The 26,221-nt window shown below is 41.6% G+C and overlaps 1 protein-coding gene across 2 annotated transcripts; it reads left to right on the top strand.

Moving 5' to 3' along the window:
• Positions 1-1,808: 1,808 nt before the first annotated feature.
• Positions 1,809-26,149, top strand: nap1l1 (nucleosome assembly protein 1-like 1). 2 transcript variants are annotated; one of them, XM_042402757.1, is made up of 15 exons: positions 1,809-1,916; positions 6,580-6,618; positions 7,551-7,639; positions 11,063-11,165; positions 14,360-14,501; positions 15,938-16,018; positions 16,472-16,600; positions 16,805-16,876; positions 16,968-17,107; positions 17,870-18,015; positions 18,147-18,166; positions 18,921-19,043; positions 19,422-19,454; positions 19,612-19,662; positions 24,227-26,149. In XM_042402757.1, exons 2-15 carry the CDS (start codon positions 6,602-6,604, stop codon positions 24,263-24,265), a joined length of 1,185 nt encoding a protein of 394 aa, XP_042258691.1. In that variant the 5' UTR covers positions 1,809-1,916; positions 6,580-6,601; the 3' UTR covers positions 24,266-26,149. The 2 variants fall into 2 exon arrangements, with proteins under 2 accessions (XP_042258691.1, XP_042258690.1); XM_042402756.1 differs by having other exon boundaries at positions 15,938-16,030.
• Positions 26,150-26,221: the final 72 nt, after the last annotated feature.

Genomic DNA, 26,221 nt, shown 5'->3' with positions numbered 1-26,221 from the left:
CTGAGTATGTTCAGAGCAGTTTATTCACTCACTGGAGCATTTACTTCTTTAGATTTGTCAGTTTTGACAGGTGAGAAAAATGCTATTTTAACTCCGGTGGCACCATGTGACGGCTGTGACACAGCTGAAAATGATTTTTGGAGAGAATTTCATCTTCAACAACTATAGGTCATGACTTCAAAACACAAGTGTTCATGGGTGTCAGGAGAAGGATGTTGACGACTGATAGCCAGCAGGTGCTCATGCTGTGAAGTCTAGACTGGAGCTTTAACTGTATCTGTTTCTTAGCTGATATGAACACCATAGAAGGAAGAATACAGCACAAATTGCAGACATGTCTATACTTGGATTAAATTATAGGGCTCTATCACAATAAAATGACTTCTGTAATGAGGCTACCTATGTGGTTTTAACATATATAAAAGCCTTAGTTCTGGTGTAATTGTGCTAACAAACAGAATAAAACACAACAAATGAAAGAAGACAGTGAGCTGTAGGTGTGATCACACCACCAGGTATTAAAGCAAGTGCCAATTCAATAATTCTAGTGTCTATCATCAGCATGAGAGGTAAAGCAGCTTCTCTCAGTCTGCCAGGACATTCATCCTTGCTAACACTGCATATACAAAATGCAAAATACACCCTGGTTGACCTTTAACTTCTTAAATCCCATGAACCCTTTGGCAGGTCAGCTATTACAATCTCATGTTGCATAAACAAGCTCTGTTTATTATGATTAATGTCAGGCTGAATTACAGGGAAATGAAATCAAATGTTGCACAAGACATCTTGAATATTTAGATGCAGTTGTGCAGCTACAAAAATGGCATTTTGGATTTGAATATTTAATTTATTGTCATTGTGATATCCATCTGTAGATGAAGGCTACAGGATGTGACTGAAAGCTCTGAAAAATTAATGGACGTTGCGCTATTTTTGTACAGACTGCTTTTTCCAACGTCAGTAATTGTGATAACGCTTCAGTGAAGTACTGTGAGAGTCTTCAGATTGTGTAGGTAAAGGCTGTATCTGATTTTCAAATGACTTAAACTGAAGTTTAAAGGGCGTTTCTTCTAATGACCAATAAATTGTCCTTGATGATGATGGTGACAATGATGAAGATGGTAATGATGTCATTTTAATGACGTTTTCTGATGAATATTGTGAGGATTGTGATGTAAATGACGCAGCTGTTGCAGATAAAGGTGAAGATGAGGATGATGGCTATACCCAGGAGGGTCACGATGATGATGATGATGATGATGATGATGATGAGCTCCTGTTCCAGCTGGTGATGATGATGAAGATGTAGAAGACTATACTGCTTGAGGAAGATTCTGCTGCTGTTGTAGTTGCAATGGTGAGATGATCATGATGCTGAGGAAGATGATTATGAATGAAAATGATGAGGAAAAGGCTGATTAATAAAAAAATATAATGAGGAGGAAGGGGGAGGAAGAGGAAGAACATGATACAGATAAGATACAGATATTTTTCATCTTAAGTCTTGTTATCTTTATGTTGTGTGTTCTATGTTATTAATGCTGTAGCACTTTGAGTTTCACTAGGAATGAAAAGTGCGGTACAAATTAAGCGTATTATTTTATGATCATTGAGTAGGAATGAGGTGGTGAAGAGGAGTGCCACACAGATGAGAAGGAGAAGATGAAGATGATGGTGATGATGATAATCCCTCATCCCCTGCTCCCCCTAGGGGGACCCTCGCCGCCGCCCCTCCCATGAGCAGCGTTGCCCCGGTGACTGCCGGTTTACGTGATGACGTCGGATGTATATGAGCGCAAGCGGCGGGATCTCTCTCCCTTTTACCGCCATCGGAGCGGAGTCTCTTTCTTCCCCGGGACCGCGACACTGCGCAGCGCCGCCTAACCAGCCCAGCCTCCGGCCAGAGAGCGAAGGTAAGGGACAGGACTTGGGAACGGCTTCGTCGGCACCAACGTCCCTGAACTTGTGCGTCGTCTCCTGAACTTAAATATCATTTCTGCTGATATAATAAACCGCGGCAGAGGAAGACGACTCTGCTTTGCTAATGCTAGTCAAGTCAGACAGCGGCAGCAGCCATTGAGACAGGCTCCACCATGATGTGTGTGTGTTAACGGTACACGCGATTTAAAAAAAATAACAAAACAGCGATTATATATGTATTCCCGTTTGCCTTGGTAAGCTTTGACAACCACTGCATTGACAGAAACAACAAACTGTCGGATAATTCCTGTAATTGTCGGCGTTTTCGTCATTTGTTGACACGTGTCTTGTATCTTGTATTTTTTGGACTTGACCTTATTTTTTGGAGGATGTTACCAGGGTGGGGAACTGTGGACGCAACTGTAGGCTTAAAGGATACAACACACGGTGGTTGGTTTAGCTGCACAGCCAGTAATATTATGTGATGGAGGCTGGTTTAAACATGGTACCGGAGCGTTGGCACCACTTCCTAACTGGCCCACATTTTGTATCCACGGCCCCGTGTCTGCCGGAGCTGTTCCTCCCACTTGCTCAGCCGAAGTAGTGCGCATGAAGCTAGCAGCACATAAGCTAGTGCACTGTCAAGACCGGGCAGGCCGGCTAAAGTTAGCCAGTTTACTAGCAGGGGTCGGCTTGTTTGTGAGGGAAGTTGTCGGTTAACGTTTCAACAGGTTGGCTGTCTTGCTTGGTCCTCATGATGTGGAAAATGTGGCTTCAGAGTGAACCGGCAGACAGGCTTTTTGTCAGTCATTGATGGTTTGCTATACTGGAGCATGCAACACGTGGTCGCTGGGCAGGATTAGGAGGAAAAAGCTTGTCCCCAGGAAGGACTTTGGTCAGTCTGCTGGACCACTTCTACATGTGTAGTTGATGATGTTAAAAACTGAGAAAACACGTGTTGTCCACTAGCTTTTTTGGTATTTGATGTTTTTTTTTGTGACAGAGATTAGTTGTTTAGTTTAAGCCTTTTGTGTATGCACATGGCAGCTACATTCCAAACTCTGCATGACCTATTAAGGCTGTTGTGGTTGCCAAATTTGTCAGATGTCTCATATCATGAGTCATCACTTGGAACAGATGAGATGTGGATGTTTTCTTCAGGAGATGGTGCTTAAGATTTCTATTGTTGAAATTCAATTCAAGTTTGTCATCACACATTGTGCAGGCACATATGCAGGGGGAGAGGAGAAGGAGGAGGAGGAGGAGGGGTGGGGGGTACATAGGACATACATGGCATACAGTTACACAGTATATACACATAGTAAGGCAAGGATATGGAAATGACAAGGATAAAATATTCCATAGTTATTATACTATGTACAGGCATCCCAGGAACTTATGCAGTGCTACACCACACAAATGCATTGGAAATGCTGGAGCCTGCTCTCCCAGTAGAGCAGTTTGTCCACATTGCATTGTCTACCTGCAACTATTTCGGTCCACTAGAAAGCAGGTATTGAGCCCAACTTGAAAGGCCCTGTCATCACATTTTGCAGAGTATATTTGAAAAATATGTACCGCTGCTAAGAGCTTTTCCACAGTACTTTGCCATCAATAATTTGGTATTAGAACAAATGCAAGATGTCTGGGGTGGTGGGTGTCATCTTACTCCACATGTAGAGACATTTTAGTTTAGGTATGTTATTATTGCATCAACTCTGTAGTTGAATCATCTTGCAGTATTAGCTGAATGTAGGCCAGCTAATGTATAGAGTAGGGTTGCTAAAAGCTTGGCCTTACTGAAAGAATTTCCTTCCTGCTCTTTATCTTAAACAACCTTAAGGCTGCCTCATGGTTTAGGTTCAAACTATTATCCCTCTGTGAAAACGTTTGAATGTCAGTGGCTGATTTTTTTTTCCAATCATCTGAGACCCCAAGCTGTAGCTGTCTAATAAGGGACTGAATTACCCCTGGGATGGCAGGTGAATGCAGTTAACTACTTGACAGGATGGAAAACCAGCAGGAGGGTGGCCGTCAAAGACCAGGATTAGGAACTTTTGCAGTAGTCTGTACTCGCATTCAGGTTTTCAGCCGGTGATTTTGGACAGACCAGGCTTTCAGGCGGTGCCAGGTTTCAGACGACCAAATGAGAAAAAAATGTAAAACAGACGTAAGATATGTGGTATGGCAACATTCAATTCCCTGTGGTGTTTGCATTTGCGTCCCCATCAAATAGTACAATAAGTCTTGCCTTAGGCAGTCAGTTGCTAGCTTGGAAGATTGTCTAATACTGGCTAATTAGTTGTCCCATCCTTCAGTGTTCCACCCATAAAACACATGGGCGTGAACAAGGCGATTGGCTGAGCTGTGATTTGTTCCCAATTCTGAAAAGCTATAGGACTTCCTGACTAAAGGTGGAAAGTCAAAAACTTAAATTAGACTAAGGGTCTGCACAATTATCAAGGTTTAGATAATTATAAGAAATATGTAGTTTTAAATGTTAAATATTGAATGCACATTCCTGTACAAGATGGGCAAGGTGGTGTTTTTATATTTTGGTAGCAGGCAATATGTGCTTAATTAGTCTTTAATTGTGCTGCTGCCTGCAAGAGGTCAAGTGGGTACAGAGGGACAGATGCTCTTTCAGCTCAGTGTGTTGCTATGTTTTCTTCATGGCTGCAATCGTCTTCCTTGTACTCAGTCCAGGGTTTGATTTAGTCTTTGGTCAGTGCTCTGTTGCTGGGCCAGTGTGGAGAGAGTGATTCACAGGGTGGTTTGCTGAGGCAGCAAGAGACTGGTGGGGCAGAAGGAACCCAAACATTTAACAGTTTCTTAAAAAGTATGATGAGCCTTTTCATAATGAGCCTGTCCATAACTTCAATATTGATCAACAGTGACCTAATGTCTAAGAGATAGAGGCTACTGATATTTGAAAAAGGTTGTTTTACAGGCGATCTGTCACAGCCACAGATCCTCAGTGGGTCTGTTCTGATCCGGCATCAGTATTGAAAATCTCCTCCACCTCAAATGAACTGCACACATGGCTCTGTTACATATGACAAGCAGATTTCTCCCCTGTCCATAATACACCACCACTAGGCTTTGGGTTTGAGTTACAGCCACCTTAGCGATTGTGAATTTTGACACTGGTGTCACTTCCAGGTCGTGATCTGTTGCCTCACTGTCTTATGGATACTGACTGTCAATGCAGGTCTCCCCTGTCTGCCCCTCTGGAAATAACGCTGCGGTAATCCATCTCTCTCAAGGGACGACGAATCTGAAAGGGGGTGAGGTGTGGCCTCACTTTTCCAAATCCTGGATGATTGTTTCATAAAAATGCTCTTTGTCCACTGAAAACAGGAAGTTTGTGTCAAAGCATGTCAAACTGAGAACAATGAAGTCACCATGATTCAAAACCTAATAATTCATTCAGGGTACACCTTTTTATTTGGGGGAGTTATTAGATTGTAGAGTTTAAAGAGTTGAATCAAAACTAAATATATGGCTATATACATATGGCTCACTGTGTGCTTGTTGTGGAGAAAACTTATGTGATTCTGCTTGCCCCATGTAGCTTAATCTTGGTTTTGGCAAGTAATGTTGGCCAGAACTTTAGTTTTTGGGTCACCTGCAAAGGATTGGCAAATACCAACATTAAATGGTTAGTCACTTCTGCAGTTGATTTACTTGGTTAGTCATTGTGAAATTGCTAATCCTACAAGGCTCCAAAAAGGAACAATGACACTGAACCATTTCCTATTGTAACACCATTGTTCATGTCTCCAAAATAGTGAAAAATATATACACTTAAATGCAGAAATGAGGGGAGACATCTGCATGGTAACTGAGTTAGGCTTCATTGTGGCAAATCTGAGCGTATACTACTTAATAGCTAGTAGTAACTTGTAGTATAGTAGTACTACTAGCTACTTTATAGTGCTAGGTAGACTGTTTTTTTTTCTTCAGGTGCAGCATACATAAAAAATGTTTCATTACTGATATGCCAATATTTTGCCAATATAACAGCACTGGGTGTTGAAACAATGTCAGTGAGTATCTTGTACAGCTGTGAGTTGGGGTTTTAAAGAAGAAAAGGTTCAGCTTTGATCTTGCATTGGATTCAGGCTGTCAGTGAAGTGTTGTTGACTGGTGCATAGCAGGGCCCCTTTTTTATATGCATTTTTTATGCATTTCCTCTTGGATGGGGGTAGTGCACACACAGCAGTATTTTGCAGGAGTGGGATTACTTGTAATGCTCATTTTAATTTTATTTCCATCAAAATGATCCAGAGAGAGATTTTTAAGCCTATATGTAAAATCTAGGTTATGTAATAGAAATCATGTAAAGTATTTGTTCTGTTGTGGTAAAGCTGGGGATGTGCTGGCACAGAATGGGGATGTATCACCTCATATCCTACTACAATCAGCTGTTGTAGTAGGCTACAGCTCTGGCTGTTTTTAAATGAAGTTTACTATGTGTTTCCAACTCAAACATCATCCCTGTAGTACTTTTAAGTAGCTTGAAATTAGCATCCAGAGTTATTCGCAAATGTTGTTTTGACCCAGATCTGATGACTTTCAAATGTCAGTTAAAAATGTATGAGTTTGTGTCCTCCAGTATTTCTAAACTGATTACTTTCTCTCTTCTCTTTTTAGCGTCACTTGAGACTCAGCTAAGATGGCAGACATTGACAAGTAAGTATATCTCTGCGACCGGTGACCAAACATTTGGCCTCTAAACCACTTGTCCCTTCTCCTCTTTGGTGATATGTCTGTGGTCCCTGAAGGTCTTTGACAGTTAAAGGGCAAACACCTGCTTTGACATCACTGATAGGGGCGTGGCCAGAAGTACAACATGATTTAAAGTTTGGGACCATAGAGGCAAAGCAGCAGGCTCTCCTCTATGAGCCTTAATGGAAACAGTTGTTTACTAAGGTCAGGGCTGTCTGGGATGCCACACCCAAGATCATGTTGCAACATCGCTTTGACCAAACACACACATACCCCTCACAACATTTGACTGATGGAACTTAACATCAGTCCAATGGGAGTGGCGCTTCAGTGGTCACACAACAGAGAGATGGATGCTGTCCACCTCACACACATACTCTTCCATTGTTGGCCATTGATTTTCACCTCATGCTGCAGACTGACAGGAGGATGAGATGCCGTGCTGGTGAAGCTCTGTTGTATTCAGTACTGAGCCTCTCCTGCACTGCATCTTAAAACAGGGTGTCATGTTTCAGTGCTTGGAACAGCGTCATGGGAAAAAAAAGACTTCAGTTTTGATTGCTGCTGTTTTTTAGAGCTACAGTTACATCCTATTGTTTAAGTAGCAGAGAATTGTATATTGTCTGGGCAGGGAATATGATGGAGCTAAACTCCTCATACCCTCAGTTACCATCAAATGTGCTCTTGAGCAAGGTGCTGAAGTAGAGCTGCAGCTGTCACTCGTTTTCATTATTGTACTCAACGGCACTGACAGATACACTTTCCATTATATAACTTCAGGTGTCAGGGCTGTCCATAAGTGCTGGCTGCCGGCCAAACAGCTGACTACTCATTTAAGTCCAGCTGGCTACTTTATTGTATTAATTTTTTTCCTAATAAAATGTCTCCTTGAGCAGCAAAGACCAGGCTGAGATGGACCCGGCAGATATGGAGGATGTGGAGGAAGTGGAAGAGGAGGAGACGGGAGAAGATGAAAACAGCAAAGGTAGGCCTGTCTGCAAAAAATTCTACAGTACAGGTTTTGACAGTGTAATTGGTAGCAATATGAGTATAGTTATCAGAATGTTTTTGTTCATTCAGGTGTATAAAAATGTAATTTCCGTAGCAGAACAGTCTGTGTGCCTCTGCTTGGTATTTAAACTGAGCAGAGTTATTTGCATGACATGATTTTGAATTGTAGTTAAGAGCTGGGAGGCACTAATCCATTTTATTTTGGGATGTTGATGTTGTTTATGCATCCTTTGATGCTCAATAAATGATTCAGACAGTCTCCTCATGTATTAGTCTACTCCCGGCTCATTGTGGATAGATATAGATGTCTGTTTGGCCCCTTCTATTTATAGCAAGTTTGAATAGACTTTTTAAAGCCAGACTTGATAGAGGGCTCATTCTGAGACAAAATGAAGAGCTTGTACCTAAAATTCGGGGCTACTTTTGCCATATGGACGTGGTTTGGGTATGGAAAGTCTGACACGGACCAGAAACTATTTATTCATTGAATTCACAGAAAATGTGCTATATCACATGCGAGTGGGTGCACACTCAGCTGTGCCTGACTCAGCCACAATTCTATATCATTGCAGCTAATGTTAGGCTAACCTGCAGAGGTTATTAACCTAGTTCTCTACACTGTATTATGACTGGCAGCTGCTGTAGCAGTGATTATAACTATAGCCACAGGATGGCTATAGTTATATATTCTTGAACTCCTGAGGTGTATGAGAACATACCTGCTGTGTCTGATGGATGCACCAGCTACAAATCAGGAGTGACTGCCTTTACAGTGCTTTCTTGGCTGATGTTAACAGCAGTAAAGAGTAGCCACAGTACAGCTACTTTAGCCATTTCTGTACCACCATAGAAATGTAGCAGTAACCATGTCCACATCAACAGCTTTAACCATCACAGCCAAGCAGAGCAGCTACAGCTGTGGTCACAGTCGAGTGGAGCTTGGCGTTTCAAAAGTATGAGCAATAAATGCATAATGTACAGTGTCACATCAGCTCTCCTTTCTAACTGGAGAGCACTACCCTAAACTGGCAGTGCATTATAACTCCAGAGGACTGGCTGTACACAAACTCCAGTGGATAAAGGGGAATGCAAAAAGTATTGCGAGGTAATGCAAAAGCAGATCAGGAAAAATGCCACCGTGACCTTTCAGGGGCTCCGAATGTTTTGTGTGTTAACATGATTGCTTTGTCACGGGAATTGCAAGGCTGTCTAGCTGCAGTGGACGAAAGTTGAGATACAACTGGCTTGTATAGAGCAGTACATCAGGTGCGTAAAGTGATATTCCACCTTAAATGTGGACCCTCAGTGTCTGTAGGCTTAAAAGGTCACTGATATAAAGTTTGATGTGTCCTGATTTAAGGACAACAGAGGCAGTTTGACTTTTCATAGCAGGAAAATCACAGGTGGAGCTGATAACATTTACAGTGGCTCTGTTCCATTCAAGTGTCCAGGGTTTCCGCTAGTGGCCCACCGGGCCTAAGTGGACTCCCTGCCAGGCCTAAGCATTGAGGAATTTTTCTTTGAAATGTATTTTTAAGATGTTTTTTAAACTAAATTGTGTTATACATGTAGCGTAGTTCCTTTTTAAGGAATAGCTCAGTGTGTAGGTTGTGTGCATAGCGAGTGTGCAGTAGAGGGAGAGAGAGCATGTGTGTGATGGCGAGTTTGAAGTTAGCGGTAACGTTGTAGCTGTGAATATAGCGGTGCAGTGCGTGTACAGATCAGGCTATTTGTTGGTGAACAAATAAATGCTACTGCTCCTCAAGACCCAAGTCAAGTTCCCATGTCTTGTTTCTTGCCACCCAGCTGAAGTGAAGGGGATTATCACTGAAGTTAGTGACAACTTAAGGTAGACAGACTTTTTAAGGTGGATCAGCTATTCTCATATTCTCAGTTTCTCTGAGAATGGGTGTGAAGCCCCCAGTCAATAACGGTGAGCAGGGTGTGAGGTCGGGACTCATTGCGTAGCCACAAGGTTACATCGCTGTCTCGGTCTCTCTCCTCTCCTCCGCTCTGCTCTCTGTCTCTGTGTCAAAGATGTATGAAGAGCTGCAGGTCTGTGTGTCTATTCGACTGAGGGCGGGGCTGAGCTATACAGACGCAGAGCAGAGAGGCCACAGCGGACAGGATGAAGTTCTGCATTCACACAAAACCTGGCAATGCTGCACCTTCCTGCAGGGTTGCGTGGAGGTGTGGGTGTATTTATTGAACGTTACCGCTGTGAAAAAAATCAGAAAATAACGTTTTATTTATCTGATTCACAGCTTTGTTCTGACCAGCGCTGCTCTCTCTCTAAATTCATTCTGTAGCTTTGCTCGACCGCTTCTCTCTCTTGCGCTCTCTCTCTCCCTCTGCTCTCAGCTCGCTCCCTGTCGAGCCAGGGAGGAGGGGCCACCTTTGAATGGTGTGTTTACAAACGCCAACTAACAAATCCTGCATAGTATACCTTTAAGTCATGTTTAGTTTGGACAAAGTGAGAAAGGTTGTAATAGTCAGCAGGTACAGTGCTTGGTGGAAAAAAGCAGTTAGAGACAGTTTGGGTAGATCACAGATTCATATTATCACCTCAAAAAGGTACCTGTCCCGGTGGTGTCTGACCTCATTGATTTATCTACCAAACAAAGCGTTCTGTATCAAAGCAACCAGAAACTGGCTTGTGTTGTGTGAACTCAGACAAGCATAGCTGTATTTATTCGACTTGATGCAGAGTCTCGGACGGCTGATCTATTTTAGCTGGTAACACATTACAAGCAAAATGCCCAGGATGTGCCAACAGAGAAAAGTGACTTCCAATCTCTTTAATCTTCTCACCCGCCAGCAGCGATCTGACTGAGCTTTGATAGGTGCAAGCAATGTGTCGGACACTTGGATTGTACCATCTGTCACCTGTCTGGTTGCACAAAGGCAGAGCACCTTTTTTTATGCTGATGGCCACCTCTTGTGTCTATGGAGCGTTGGCAATATGCACACTACTAACTAGATGTTATTTATAGTTTACCCGCAGGAAACAATCATATTAAATAAAGGCAAATAAAACATTAGGTGGTGGACAATGCTGTGAACAGGGAGCTGCTCTTATACTCGGCTCCACCCTGCTCATATACTCTGCTAAACAAACAATGCTTAGATGTGCAGTGTACCCCTCAGAATGCCTTAGATACTGCAGGGAGAATCAAGTAACATTTGACTATAACAAATAAAAAGGGTATTCTTATGCAGTCAGTGATTCCTGTCCCAAACATGAATTTGCTTATTTGAGCTTTAATTTAATCAAATCTCCAATTTAGGATCAATTCTCATCAAATTATGAGCAAAAAATCCCTCTCATGCTCCTGAATTGATTTTTGTCTGCCTTCATATTACACTCTTGACCATATATGTGTGTTTGTGTCCTCAGCTCGTCAGCTGACTGTGCAGATGATGCAGAATCCACAGATCCTGGCTGCGCTGCAGGAGAGGCTTGATGGGCTGAACGGTTCACCATCAGGGTACATGGAGAGGTGAGAGATCTTATTTTTGGTGATAATTTAATCTTAGAAGGCATGAATTCTGCCTGCACCTTGTACAGTTGTCATAGAGTAGAATCAGCAGCAGTATCGAGCTTAAAACAGGGAAGATGCTTTCACAGCAGGTAGCTAACTGCATCTTTATAAACTTGTTCATTAAAGGATGTTTAATTTTTTTCAATTACAATTTTCCATAAGAATATTATGTTTTTGTATAATCAGATATAGTGTAAATATTAAAGATAATTGATATGTTTGTAATCTGAAATGTGCTCAGTAACATTTTTAAAACCATGTTGTTGAATACTGTCGCTGCAGTCGTTGCGTACTTGCATGCAAATTAGTTTTCTAAGTGGTGACTCCTTGTTGAGTTGTGATGCTTTTATGTAAATCAAGTTCACATGAAGGTTAGCGACGCTCTTGTTTAGCAGCAGTATCCCAGTAAACCACAAACCACTGAATCTGGAGGTGAGGGCACACAAATGAAGCCCCACACAGAGGCTATAGTCACCATTCACTATGGTACTGCTTGTTCATTCTCAGCCCACATGAGGTTAATAATTAACCATCTCAAAGAGAAAGAATTGGCGCAGCTTCACAGGCCTCAGTTTGTTTAGAGCAGCCTGTTTGATACACAGCCATTGTTGAGCTTGAATTTGATTGGCTCGCGTTTGACATGCAGCTGGTAGAAATTTGTTTTCCCATTCACTATTAATACCCGGATGATAACAAGCAAGTGACAAAAATTCCTGTGCTAAGTATTTACGTAGATGGATGAATACTTGAGCTATTATTCTTTTTATATCTGTGTTTAATTTGATTTCAAAAAATATTTACATTAAATTGGCAAAAGGCACTCAACCAAAGCATGACTTACAGGCACTGTAAGTTTTTGTTTTTTTTAAAAAACAAAACATTTAGCTAAGTGCTTATCTAAAATGTTAAAATGACCTCAGAGCAGAGGTACATCAGTGATTGTAGTTTCTGAGATGCTGTGCGAGTGTCGTCGTGTGTCTTGGCTGCAGGGTTTTGCCACCCACTGCTCCTCTTCTCAGCAAAACCATCAGCAAGCAGCTCTTTGATCAACTTGTCAAGTATTTGGCAGCCAACAAACTCACCACTTACAGCATCCAAGCACTGGGGGACCAAACATGTATTCCCTTGCCAGGATAGTGCAGGCGTTTTAATTTACCATACTGCAGAGGAACTTGACACTGTGCAGCCTCTCTACAGCCCTCAGTTCCTGGGGACAGCACTTAAACATCTCAAAATTACCGCTCAAGAATTAGTCGGTTGATGTTCAAGGCCTCGACCCCATTAAGACAGTTTGAGGCCTCAAACAAGTCATTTATAAATATCTTTTTACAAAATGTGCATTGTTGAAACTGGCTGGTTGTTTTTTTGTTTAAAACTGAATTATAGCCAGAAACTAACTAAAATATATTAATTTGTTCATTTAATCTTTACTTTGCAATTCCATTTTGCATGGGTGCCCCGTGTAGACTGGACCTCAGGACAGGAGAAGTGACATCAAAACATTCAAAGCAGCAACTGCAAGAACAGATTAGGGTTAAAGGATTAAAGACATCAGACCAGTAATAAGTACATGCATAGGTAGGGGATAAAATATGAACAATAGTATCTATGGAGGACACTACTTCAAAGTCAGCAAAATAAATCGGGTGTCCCAGTTTCAGATCTGCTGTGTATTGATTCCAAGTCTTGTGGAGGAAAATATGTTGTTTGTGAAATTAGGATTGTCCTAAACAACACAATCTTGTGAATCAGTTTGAAGGATTATGCTGTATAATGTATACATCTAACTAACTGATGGTTCAACTACATTCTGCTACAAGTCACATTGATGCATTACAAATCAAAAACATGGTCCAAGATTGACGAGACTGTTGAATGAACTAATTGTTGCCTTTTTTTTTTGTTGGTACAGAAGGTTAAGCTTTTGTTTTAGGAATGTATATCTAAATGATAAAATGTCTGATAGGGCATTATTGAATGTTATGTTTATGCACCCACTGTATCACTCACACCAGCAGTCAGTCCATGAATCTCTGAAGCATAAACCAATAAATCTGTGTACAAAAAAGACAGCATTTCTTCCCTATGCAGTTAAATGAAGCAGATCTCAGTAAAGCCTGTTCTTGGCATAGTTTCAGTTAGTTTAAAGTGTGCACTTGGAAGGCCACCCTGACTTATTGGAGATCCTCTGGGGAGAGTACTGCTCTGCAGCAGGGGCATCACGATTTCGATTCTAAATCAAAAATCGATCGAAATGGGCGTTTGATTTCAACCTTCAAAATCAAAAGCAGGGTAGACAACGAGCTACAACCTCATTTTCACCAAAACAAGCCATCCTCCCAGCTGCTGGCTTTCTGCAGGGGTTGTTTGTAAAGTAACCTTCTGCTGTCTAGTGACGACTTCTTTTTGTTTTTGTGTTTAACACTTTGTTCCCAATTGACTGGTGAAATAAGTTATCATTTTAAATTTGACCATATGACCTTAGTGCAGTACATTTCAATAAATATGGTGGTTATATCATACTTGATACCATATAGTCTTTTTAAAGAAGAATTTGAAAATGTAAATGATACATGTCAGGGCATAAAAACAGTGATTTATTATTTACTAATAAAGTCTAATAATGACATAGCTGTCAAGTGCTGGAAAAAAAGTTTAAATGGAGAATCAATTGGAATCATGACACCCCTGCTGCAGTGTGTTGCTCTGAAGCAGGGTCCTCTCTGCTACAACTGTCACCCCAGTCAGTGCAGGCTGTCCTGTGTTTTAGAGGCAAATTGAAACACATGATCAGAAATAAGAAAATGATCTTTGTTTGAATCTCACATTGTATGAAAAGTCTGCAAAAGTCTGTCAAAAGTTAAGGGAAATGGGGGAAAAAGATCTTTTTGGTGTTGGTTTGTATCTCTGGTATGTGAACTAACTGCAGTTTTTTTCCATTTTACTGCTTTAATGTCCTTATTGTTGAAAGAAATGTGTAGAATTTTATCAGTACAAATAAAATAAGCTCTCTTAGTATTAACCAATCAGTATGTCTGGTTCCTTTTGCAGCTGTATTTTCAGCTTTAAATGTGGAAATAGTTGTTTGAGCTCCAGTAGGATTTATTAGGCTTGTTGTAACATGTTGTCTCTCGATGTCTGTCATCCTACAGTTTACCAAAGGTTGTAAAGAGACGTGTAAACGCCCTGAAGAACCTGCAGGTCAAATGTGCTCACATTGAGGCCAAATTCTACGAAGAAGTACATGAACTGGAGAGAAAGTACGCAGCCCTCTACCAGCCCCTCTTCGACAAAGTACGTCATTCATATATGTTCTTTATTATGACTTTTGGCACTGATAAGTGTGTTTCTGCAGCTGTGCTGTTTTCTTTTACCTTACTTTGCTAAATGGAAGCACATTTCTGTGTTGCGTAAGTCTGAAGACATTTTCTGTGTACATTTTGTACACCTGGTTTTTCTTTGCACAAATCCAACTGTATTTAAAAAAAAAGCATAAACTTAAAGAAAAACATGAACAAGAATCATGAAGCTTTATGATAGTTGTATATTTTGAATAATATGCATCGTCTGTGTTCAGTGTTAGGAGGAGTGTGTCCGTGAGGCAGATGATACATTGTCAAATCTGTAAGGTGGCTGATGCATTCAACCATGTAACCCTCAGCATCGGTAGCCTTGAGCAGACTGCTGTGTTTATGCTTATAGATGCCGCCGTTTGTCCAGTCAAAACAACCACACACACACACAAACACACACCATCCTGTCTTTGATCTTGATCTTTGAGGCAAACTTGAGATTTAAGGCGTTGTGATCCATTTTAGAGCTCAAAATAGCATTTTTTTTATGGCTGATAAATGTTAACATAAAGACTGCCAGCACTTGAGCTATTTTAAAAAAAAATCTTATTCATACATGAATGAAGGGTATCTTTGGTTCTTTAATGGACGGTTCTTTACATGTTTTTTTCAGGAGCCCCAGTGCTCGACTCCAGAGAGGCTTTTAGCCAGATTGATATGAGGGATTCTATAAGTATTTCTAGTGAAGAAGGATCCTTATCAGTGGATAAAATGACACTAATTATCACAAATTATGTTTAAATATTTCCTTTTTTTTTTTCAAAATAAAGCCCTCTGAAGGTTTAACCATTAGATTCACTGCATTTAGATGTTGTCTTAATCCAAAGGTCTATTTAATAATACAAACTGAAGCAAATGGCTGGTCCTTGATCTGATTATAATGCAGAGTCTCTAATTTATAATACATGGTAAAACCTTGCAGTTCTGTTAGTCACAGCGGTTACATTGTTCTTCCACTTTCAGACTCATGATGCAGCAGAATTGACAATGTTTTTCAGCGGAGCGCGCGATGAAAAGCTGCTCCTGTCTCGTCAAGCACGTTAACTAGACTTTTAACCTTGATCCTGATCAGATTTGTTGCGAGGAGTCAACACAGCGGCTGTTTCACATCAGCGCTCGACCCGCATGTGTCCCAGGTCACTAATGCAGCATTAAAGCCTCGTTTGTTTGCATGTAAACAGGCTCAGGACGGAAACAGCAACTTCACCATGAATAGCCAATGTTCCCACTTCATGTCATTTCAATGAAAATCACAGGGCAGACACATTGAAACAACTCGCACTTGATTTAACAAATTAGCGTTTATAGTGTGGGTTTAATTGTGTCTCATTACTTGGGTGCCAAAGGTATAAACTTGATGTATTTTCTTGTTTACAGAGAAGTGACATAGTGAAAGCAGCTTATGAGCCCACAGATGAGGAATGTGAATGGAAGGCAGATGAGGAGGAAGAGCTGACAGTAAGTAAGCAGGTACAGGTGACGTATACACCTGCATGCCTCCCGTTCGACCGAACACTTTCAGTTTTCTTCTGCTTTCATATTTTTCATGCATGTAGCTTTTATTGTCACGTCCAGAAAAAAAATAAAGCTTCAGTTCCCAAAATGGCAACACTGCATGCAGCTCATAATCAAGAGCAAAGGATTAAAGTTTATCACTACCATTGATATCAGTTGTCTGGATTGCAGAGCAGCAAATCAGTGTAGTGATCTGAAGTATTGTTTCCCCTGTGGCATTACATATAGCTTATACTTGTGCTGTTTTCCTTCTTTTATTGCCCAATCCTTGGTTCTGTAATTAAGTGTGGGTGGTGAAAAGCTTTTTATTTCATATGGTGTGATATATGAAAATTTAAAAAAAAATAAAAAAAATTGAACAAGCCTTATTTTAAAGAGAAAACGTCTGTCAAACAGGATGAAATGAAGGAGAAGGCCAAGTTAGAGGAAGAGAAGAAGGACGAGGAGAAGGAAGACCCCAAAGGCATCCCCGAGTTCTGGTTAACGGTTTTCAAAAACGTGGACCTGCTCAGTGACATGTTGCAGGTACGTTCATCCACACAGCTGCTGGAGAGGCAGAGAAAATAGGTCACAGACAGTAGCTGATCCCAGCAACGACAAATCAGACTTTGCTTCCACCTGCTGGCCAAGTTATGCATAGATGGGGGGAATTGGCAAATATGTTGTAAGTGAAAATGCATGCCATCTCTTTAGGTAATCTCACACTGTGTTGCTTTCTCTCCTCCTCAGGAACACGATGAACCCATCCTTAAACATTTACAAGATATCAAAGTGAAATTCTCAGATCCAGGGCAGCCCATGGTGAGTCAGCTTGACACTCACGTTATATGATAGAGAGCCGTCTGTTAACTTTAAACAGTGCATAATCATCATCTCTTTTGGTCTCCTCCAGAGCTTCACGTTAGAGTTCCACTTTGAGCCCAACGACTTCTTCACAAACACAGTGTTGACAAAAACCTACAAGATGAGGTCGGAGCCTGATGAGACCGACCCCTTCTCCTTTGATGGACCAGAGATCATGTGCTGCACAGGGTGAGTACAGCACCTGATTTTTAGAAATGACTACAAGTGGTACAAACTCTTGAACTGCAACCGATTGGATATCAGTGACAGTGGGCCAATCAGGTATGGGGTACCATTATTTTCCGCCACTAACAATGAAAACTAACCATATAGACAAATTGTTATTGAATGTAAATACATGGAATGACTTGCAATCAAAGCAATTAGCAAGTAAATGCTATCAAAAATAGAATTGGATTTTCATGAAATCAAAACTTAAGTTTCTCATTTTCACACTCATTTGCTCTCTAGTGGTCTTAGTTTATATCTAAGTAGAAGAGAATTTTCAGGTGTTTTCAGTGTTTCCCACAGGTTGAGAATTAACTTGTGGTGGTGGGTGGTGTGTGACCGGTGTCCATGCAGAGACTCATGCAGTTTAGAGGGGGAGAGTGTAAGCCAGGTTATTTTATGTAGATAAAATTTGCAGATATCCCCTAAACGCCTCACATGCAGGCTATCAGTAGACGCTACAATTTGCTGATGTTCCTCAAACGCTTCACATGCAGGCTATCGGTAGATGCCCTCCAGTTCCCACTCAGTTACTGCAGCACGCAACTCAGACAGATTTTATCTACCTGGGCAGGGTGCCTAAGTAGAGCCTGTGTATGGGAGACGCTGTCATAGTTCATCTTGTGTCCAAGATCCAAGCTGTCATTAAGATTTGAAATGTGAAATGCTGGATACTGACCTTGGTTTCTCCTTCCGCTACCTCCTCCTTGTGTTTCACCACAGCTGCCCGATTGAGTGGACGAAGGGCAAGAACGTCACGTTGAAAACAATCAAGAAGAAACAGAAGCACAAGGGCCGCGGCACAGTCAGGACGGTCACCAAAACAGTCCCCAACGACTCCTTCTTCAATTTCTTCACGCCACCAGAGGGTAAGGACAAAGGCAAAATGATTACGCCTGTACAAGGTTTTAGTTTAATGTAGCCAGTTGAGTCTCCATTGTAATAAATGATCAATTGTACATGTGCATGATTCAACTATCTGTTCTCTTCTCCTTTACAGTCCCAGAAAATGGAGAGTTGGTGAGTCATACTTGACATTTTGTTCATTCATTTGTTGTCTTATCAAACAATGAATCAGCTAAATCATCAAATCTGTTTTGCATGATTTGTTTTTTGTCCCTCTCCATGTTTAGAGTAATACAGGATGAGAGCTTAGGCTATTAAGTTTTATTAATCTAATTAGATCTCAAACACAAGCTGTGACATAACTTTTAGTCGTCTCTGTAGGCATCTATAAGACTGCTCAAAGTGTCCATTTTCCAAAGCAGCCAACCACATTTTCCCTTCCACCCAGGAATAGCTGGTCAGTTTCCAGTGTGAGAACCAACCTGCAGAATTAAAACTTGGTTGAGATTTACATTTGGTGTCGTTAATGTTTATGTTGCATAACTGTGCATTTAAAAAAAAAAAAAAAAACAAAAAAAAAAAAACCTAAAAAATATGGCTTCAGATCTGAGGTGTTTCTCTCTCTAAACATTAAGTGTACATGACTAAGCAAGCAACATTAAAGCTAAAAAAAACAACATTTTTAGGTATTAAGAGCTTAACCCTCATAATCCAATCCTTTCCACTGCATCTTTGAATGTAGAGACATGCATTTATCAATCAGAACACTAAGCTACACTTTAGTAGATAAATCCACACCATTTCAACAGTCAGACTGACTACTAGTTAATGCAAGAAATCACAGCTAAAGATGGAATAAAAACCTAAAAAGTTTCATCTTGATAGGACAGTAAAGACTTGCATGAATCAACTGACTGTCTGTCTTCAGGATGAGGACTCGGAGGCGGTCCTGGCTGCTGACTTTGAAATCGGTCACTTCATCCGTGAGCGTATCGTACCTCGGGCTGTGCTCTACTTCACAGGAGAGGCTATTGAGGACGACGATGACGATGTGAGTAACAGCATCTCAACTCTTTATCTTCACCTTTCAAGGATCGGCTGTAAACTACTCTATACTGAACTGTACAGGGTTATATACACCATCATGGACGTGTTCTGCTTTGTTTATTTTCTATTATCAAGGCAAATCAAAGAAATATCAAGTCTACACAAGGTGTAATGAGGAATGATCTGGTGATGAGTTAGGAGAGACACTTGTGTAACTATAGTACAAACTGGCTTTATTTTATAAAAAGATGTGACTGTTTCCTTTGCAGTTACATATTTTTAACTTGAGACATCTTACAGCTTTAAATCTATTTTGGTGGAATCACACTGAGCTAGGTCGACCTCTGTCCTCATAGCTAATGCTCATGTTTGTGTTTTGCAGTACGATGAAGAGGGAGAGGAGGCGGACGACGAGGTAAGACTGTTCAGACTACAGTTCATGTTTTAAAAGCAGATGTTACAGGAGATAACTGACTACAATTTAAAAGAAGCTTCAGGTTGTAGTGCTGTATGTCATCGGGAGGGTAGTTGAGGAAACTCTGTAGGCTGAAGTTTGCCGTCTATGTGTTCAGGAAGGTGAGGAGGAGGCTGACGAGGAAAACGACCCCGACTATGATCCCAAGGTGAGATCACCCCTCCCAACACACACACGCACACACACACACACCTCCCTTTCCTCTCTAAAGATCTCTGGTGTCCTAAGATAGACCTTGCTCAGCAGTTCTCAACTTTGTTGGCTCACAACTCTCTTTGCAAAAGGTTGAGCAGCTCTTACTGGAGGCTGTCAATAGCCGCAGTTCATGAGTGACTTTTTACCGCTATTTGATATATTACAGCGAGCAACATTTGCATAAAACCTCACCATGCCCTCTGGGGGTCCTGAGCTGCAGGTAGAGAACCGCTGTCCTGAATGATTTGTCAGATTTCAACATACAGAATACATACTGTCAAATGCATCTCATTCTACACCAGCTTTTGGTTTGCTTCAGCTTTTATTTTGTCGTCGTGATCTTGATTTGGCTTCTAGACTAAAACGGAACAAACACTCCCAGTAGATTCTCTCTTCTTTTCACCATTGTCTCGAGCAGTTCTTCAACCTGAACAATACTTCACACCAGTCAATAAAATCTGACTGCTGCATGTTGTGACTAAAACCTCAACATTAACCTTAAAGCATCACAGATTCAGTATGTCTTAAACACCAGGATGAGGACACCAGTGAGATGTAGATGTTGACATACAATATAGATATTGATACTTGGTCTTTATTCAGATGATTTTCTGTTTTTTATTTGTCATATGACAGTTAATTGAATACTTTCAACTGTCAGACAAAATAAGCAAATTGAAGATGTCATATGCTCTGACAACTTGTGAATACCATTTTGTCACTATTTAACATATAATCGATTAAACAGTTAATTGAGAAAATTATCAGCAGATTAATCGATAATGAAAATAAGTATTATTTGCAGCCCTAGTGCAAACTGCAGAGACTTAGTGTAATTCCACTGAGATAAATGAATAACAGAACCTACAGGAGAGGAGTTGTAGGCTCTGTTGATTCACTTTTCTGCTTCACTGCCGTCCTGATGGAGGTAATGTTGCTGAAAAACTATGAATAAAGTCAGCGTACAGGGGGAAATCTGTAAGCACCAATAAGACAAATGAAGATCCACACTTAAGTCTACATTGTTTGTGTACATCATATTTTGAGATTTTCACAGTGCACAGACACTGGTTTAGGGCTTCTGCTAAATGTTACTTGATGAATTTGACTCTAGTGGCTTATTTTTTTCTAGCAGACTGGAGCAGCTTGTAAATGTGACACAACAGCATGACCTCTGCTTCTTCTTTGCTGAACAAAAACGTCTTTGACATTCTGTATTCTGCTAGTTTTGCTTTTTGTTTTCTCCTATTCATTAATGTTTCTTCATCTCGGGTCACTTTGGCATCTTTTGTCAGCTACTCTTTAAATTTTTCCTCACTAGGTTTAAGTGGTGACAGTAGAAAAATAACCCTATCCTGGTAGGTACAGCTTGTGAATTGTCAGCTTACTACCATCACACCACCACCCTTCACCCCCCACCTTTTCACTTTTGGTTTTTGGCTTTCCTCCTCCCGTTTTTCTTTCCCCATCCTCCATCCGTCTCTCTGCACCCCCCCACCCCACACATGAGCCCACCTTCCTCTGCCGCCGTGCTGCACCCTCCCGATTTTACTAACCCACTGGTTTGTCGTTGGTTTTTTGAAGTTTAACCCATAGTGAGCTCTGCATTTGCACATGTATCATTTCTGTATGTTGAAGCCAGTCCAGCCCTCCCTTTTCTTTTGTCTCCACCATGTTGGAGCTAGTTTTGAGTTTGTGTCAGGATGAAGATTTGTCTGCCATAAATGTTGAGTTCTGTGCTTTGTTTATGGATGTTTGTTTTTTGAATACCCATTTAAACATCATTAGTCCATTCGTCCATGGTTTTTCTCCTCCTTCCTGTTCACATTAGTTCTGTTCAGCTGCCTTCTCTCTAGGGATGCACGATAATATCGGCATGTCATCGGTATCGACCGATGAAAGGCTTTAAAATGAAATATCTGCATCGGCCTGAAATGAACATTTCTGCTGATATGACAGGCCGATTTTTCGCCTTCTCCACTGCCTGGCTGTGCTTCCCTCCATGGACTCTTTCACCCTGGTGGTCCCGGTGCTGCCCTCGCAGGCTCCACCTCACTCAGCTGCCCAGCAGACTAGCTGGGAGGCTAGCCGGCTGTGCTTCCCTCTGGCCATGCTGCAGCTTACGCTCTGCTAGCCTCCTAGCTAGCCCTGGCTCTCCATGTGGATCCCAGCGGAGCACTGAGCCCTGATTTGTTTATTGCGGTTAAAGTGGGAAGAAGCAGCGGTTCTGTCGGGCAGCTGAGTGAAGTGGATCCTGCGTAGGAAGCACCGGGACCGTCAGGGTGAAACTCTGTGGAGGAGCTGCTGTGTTCGGCTGCACAGATAGGAAACGCCTCGGCTGACAGGATGAACCACTCTGTTTGGAAAAAAACGTCTTCTTTTTGGTTTATAACGGCGGTTGGCAATCAGCGTATTAGGTGCATTACCACCACCGTCTGCTCCCTAACGTGGACCAGAGACTAAATCCTACACATTAACCCTGTCTGTCTAATAAACTCAAAACTCTACTGCTCCTCCCACTTGGCAGGTTCATTAAAGTTTTAATGCTGAACTCCAGTCTTCACTCATACATATATTGTCTTTCTTGATCATACTTAGTACAATCTGTGATTGCATGTGTAATAGTCTCCTCAGCCAGGTGGAAAAATGTGCATATATCAGTATTGGCAATCCGCCAGAATGAGTTGGAAAATATCGGCATATCAGATATCGGCAAAAAATCTAATATCGTGCATCCCTACATTTCTCTGTAGATCTGCTTTTAATGCCGGAATAATGGCCTTGGATAACTGTTTCTGTTTGAAAAAAGGCCCAACCAGTAGTTGGCAGATTACCAAAAAACAACAAATGCCAACAAAGGGTTCCACCTCTCTGAAGGTGCCATCATTGTCAGCAATAAGGGCCTGTCCTCTGCTGTTTCCATTTAAAACTTGATCGCTTGGGGCAGATAAAACAAGAAAAACTTGATTGCTTGCTGCAGATGAAACAACTGTCAAAAGTCTAGCCTTTTTTTCAACAGATGCAGTAGCAGAGCTGTTATTTCTGGCATTTTGAAAAGTCTTAAGTCATGTCACACAAAGACAGGAAAAAAAAATGCTTAAATTATTTCTGACTTTGAAACGTTCAAGAGTTCAGCAGCAGTCAAATGTACCGCACAATGGCAAAAATGACCTTAGTCACAGTTAGATGGCAGCAGGCCACAGAGCAGGCTGAACAGCTGCAGGGTGCCATCACCTCTGTAAGTGTCTAATGTCTGCTGGAAGGATGCCCCATCCACACTGTGGCGGGCTCTTAATTATCTTTCTGTACATTTTCATCTCTTATTTACTCAAGTGTTTCCTTTCTATTTGGCAGCTAATTGATTTGAGCCGAGTGGCTTGAGGCTCAGTTGAAAGTGTTTATGTTCATTATTCTGTAGCAGCAAATCAAAAAAAATAGCAGCTTTGGCAGCTGCCTCGATGTTGAAAGGTCCTTTCCAAATATGTAGGTTTATCATCTTTAAGTGTTATACAGTACAAATAATTCAGCATTTTTAAATCTCATTAATTTCTATACCAGTATTACGTTTCTGTATAAAGAAACCAAAAAAGTTTGATTTGAGCTTATCTCAGCCAGCCAATAAGAAATAAGCAGCACAAAAAACGTTGTTTGAGGTTAGATGTAGAAACATTTACCCACCATTACTGTTTGTCCTCCAGAGAACCCTGACGACAAGTTTGATTTTCAGCCACAAAATGTTTAAGTTTGTATTTATATTAGAGAATATTGGATTGAGGACACTTCAAGGTATTGCCATCGGCCCCAAAAATCCAGAATTGGTGTTGCTTTATTGTAGATGACTGAGCCTGTGTGTGCACCTGAGTGTTAATACCGCTTGTGCACCTTAAAACTTCAAACCGCTTTTCTTTTCTTTCTTTTCGAGGCAGGTCCTGTGATGTCTGTACTATTTCACCTCACTTGACACCAAAGTGCCCACTAGCTTCATCCTGAATGCACTGATTTGACTACTTAAAGGAATACGTCATTTTGGAAAATCCACATTTTTAATATAAAGCTACAGCTATCAGCTGGTTAGCATAGCTTAGTAGAGTGGAAACGGCTAGCCTGGCTCTTTCCAGCCGTAACAAAATCTGCCTACCAGCACCTCTAAAGATCACTGGTAAACACGTTCTATCTTATTTCATTTGTACAAAAACTGAAGTCTTAATCACAGCATTCATAAGGATGCTGCTACGACAAACCATAGTTGTCGTAGTGTGTATAATCTGAATGTGTCATAGTCACCACATTCGTGTCTGTCAATGACTGTTTAAAGGTGTTCAAAATAGTCAGGAGGTGAGAAACTTTTCAGACTTTACTTCTTAAGCTTGTTCAGTGTTTGGGTTTTGTTGAGGTGGCTTGGCTGTGTGTAGCTCAGATTTTGGTATGATTTAGGTGTAGGTGTGTGTGTGAGAGAGTGATTTGGAGTGTTGTCTGTTTTAACAACTGTCCTCCCCATCCCTGTGATTTTCTTGCAGAAGGATGCAGCCCCCCCAGCTGAGTGCAAGCAGCAGTGAAGCCTGGCCTGGCTGCCTTGAGGATCAACTGCACTGTTAACAGCTTCTAAATTTAAAAAAACAAAAATGAAGAAAATTTAAAAAAAAGATTAAAAAAAAAAAATAGTTACTTACCGCCTTATAATGTTTTGTATTTTTCTTGGTAGAGAATTTGAAGAAAAAAAAGGTTTCAAGATTTTTGTTACAAAAACTCATGGTAATATACTGGGAGCTGTGTGGCTCAATATACATAGTATTTTACTAGACCTGTTTTTCCTTCTCTTCCTCCTTCTCTGTACAATAGATAGAATACAGGAAAAAAAACCTCCCTCGAAAAGCATGAACTTGTTTCTTCACTGCTAAACTAGTTTGGGTTCTTGTGAAGTCTTTTGTTGTTATTTGCTCTTAGACAACAGCTGTGGTTTAGACTGTATCGCGGCGGCGTCAATTAATAATACCCCCCCCTTCCTTCCTCTTCCTCCTACCAAAGTTCCAGGTTGGTCAGTTCTGGTTGTCCGGGGTGAATATTTTTTTTTATTCTTAGCAGGGCCTTCAGCACTTGTAAAAGCACTGTAGCATTTCCAGCTCTAGCGACGGAGAACAGATGGGTGAACTGCAGTCGGGTGTCCATTCCAGTTTATCTAATCTTGCTGAGCGTGGGATCCGGAGTTGGTGTTTTTGGCCACTTCCTGCACCACTTGTGCTCAACTACTTTCCACTCTTGATACATTCCAGTAAGCAGACTGGCTGGCACCATTGGTGAACCTCTCTAATAAGGGAATCCGCCACTCTTTAACTGGACAGACTCGTCTAAATTGAACACAGGTCACTCCCGAGCCTCCGCGCGGCCTGGTCGAGTCTCTTGAACATTCCAGAGAATTCCTTTAGATGAGGAAGGGGGTTAGATAGTTTGGCGGGAGGGCCAGTTCAGGGTCCACCTCGTGCTTCAGGCTCCTCGTAGGCTGGCAGTGGCGTGGCTGTCGTCTTTTCTATAGCACTTTGTACTAGTGTGTGGTGTACCAGTGGCGTCCTGTCATCGGTTAGCTGTCTGAGTATTCCTTGTGAGCAGCACTTAGTTTGATGCCCCCTGCCTTAAGGGGTATGGGGGTGGTGCTGTAACCCTGCTCTGTGGAGAGTTCAACTTGTGCTATCTGGTTTTTAAGTGCATTACTTTTCTTACCGGGGGAGGCACACTTGGCCTGTTCAGAGAGGCTTTGTAGGGACAGGGTTGGGCAGAGTGTAGCACAGCGGATGATGAGGAAAAATGAGTCCAAGCCAGGTTTTGAAGTATGTTATTTGGTTCAGGTTCACCAAGACCACCACCCCCCCGCCCCCCCCCCTCCTCCCCTTTCCCCCCCCCCCTCATCAGTTTGACATTTACCTCTTGTGTCGCCAATTTGTGACTGGTCAGGTGACTGGCGTGGACCTCAGCCAAGCCGCTGAGGTCTTGGTTCATTATCACTGTGAAAGAAGGAGGGGAAGCGTGATAAGGCCATTGTGTGGCCAATGACCCACCACCCTCCCCACCCTAACCTCCTTCCTTTGTACCCAGAAGGCCACAGAGAAGCATGTCAGAGCAATACCTAAAGCCAGGAGGGGGACCGAGAAGAAAACGTAGCTTGCCTCCCTCCCAGTCCATTCTTAAAGCCTTTTTTAAAGTTGTGAAAACAGCCAAGTGTTGGTTGTGTTGGGCAGCATCGTGTCCACTGTGGAGAGCCAGGGTACTTCTCATTCTGCAGGTAGTGTTCAGATCATGTTCATCGGAGAAGGACGTGACAGGGTTTCTGTTGGGTCCTTTTGAGCAGCTGTTGTCAAGGCAAAATGCTATGCTACAAAAATACTAATGTACTCAATAACTGTATGTGTATGTTCATGAATAAATTGGTTAAACATGTCTAATATTGACTCATTTTGTTTTGGGGTTTTTTTTGTATCAAGTTTGTCTCTTCATATGTACTAAGACTAACACTATCGACA

Source organism: Thunnus maccoyii, chromosome 23 (assembly GCF_910596095.1).
Source record: "Thunnus maccoyii chromosome 23, fThuMac1.1, whole genome shotgun sequence".
NCBI classification, from domain to species: domain Eukaryota; kingdom Metazoa; phylum Chordata; class Actinopteri; order Scombriformes; family Scombridae; genus Thunnus; species Thunnus maccoyii.
This window is presented reverse-complemented; position numbering and strand designations above follow the sequence as displayed.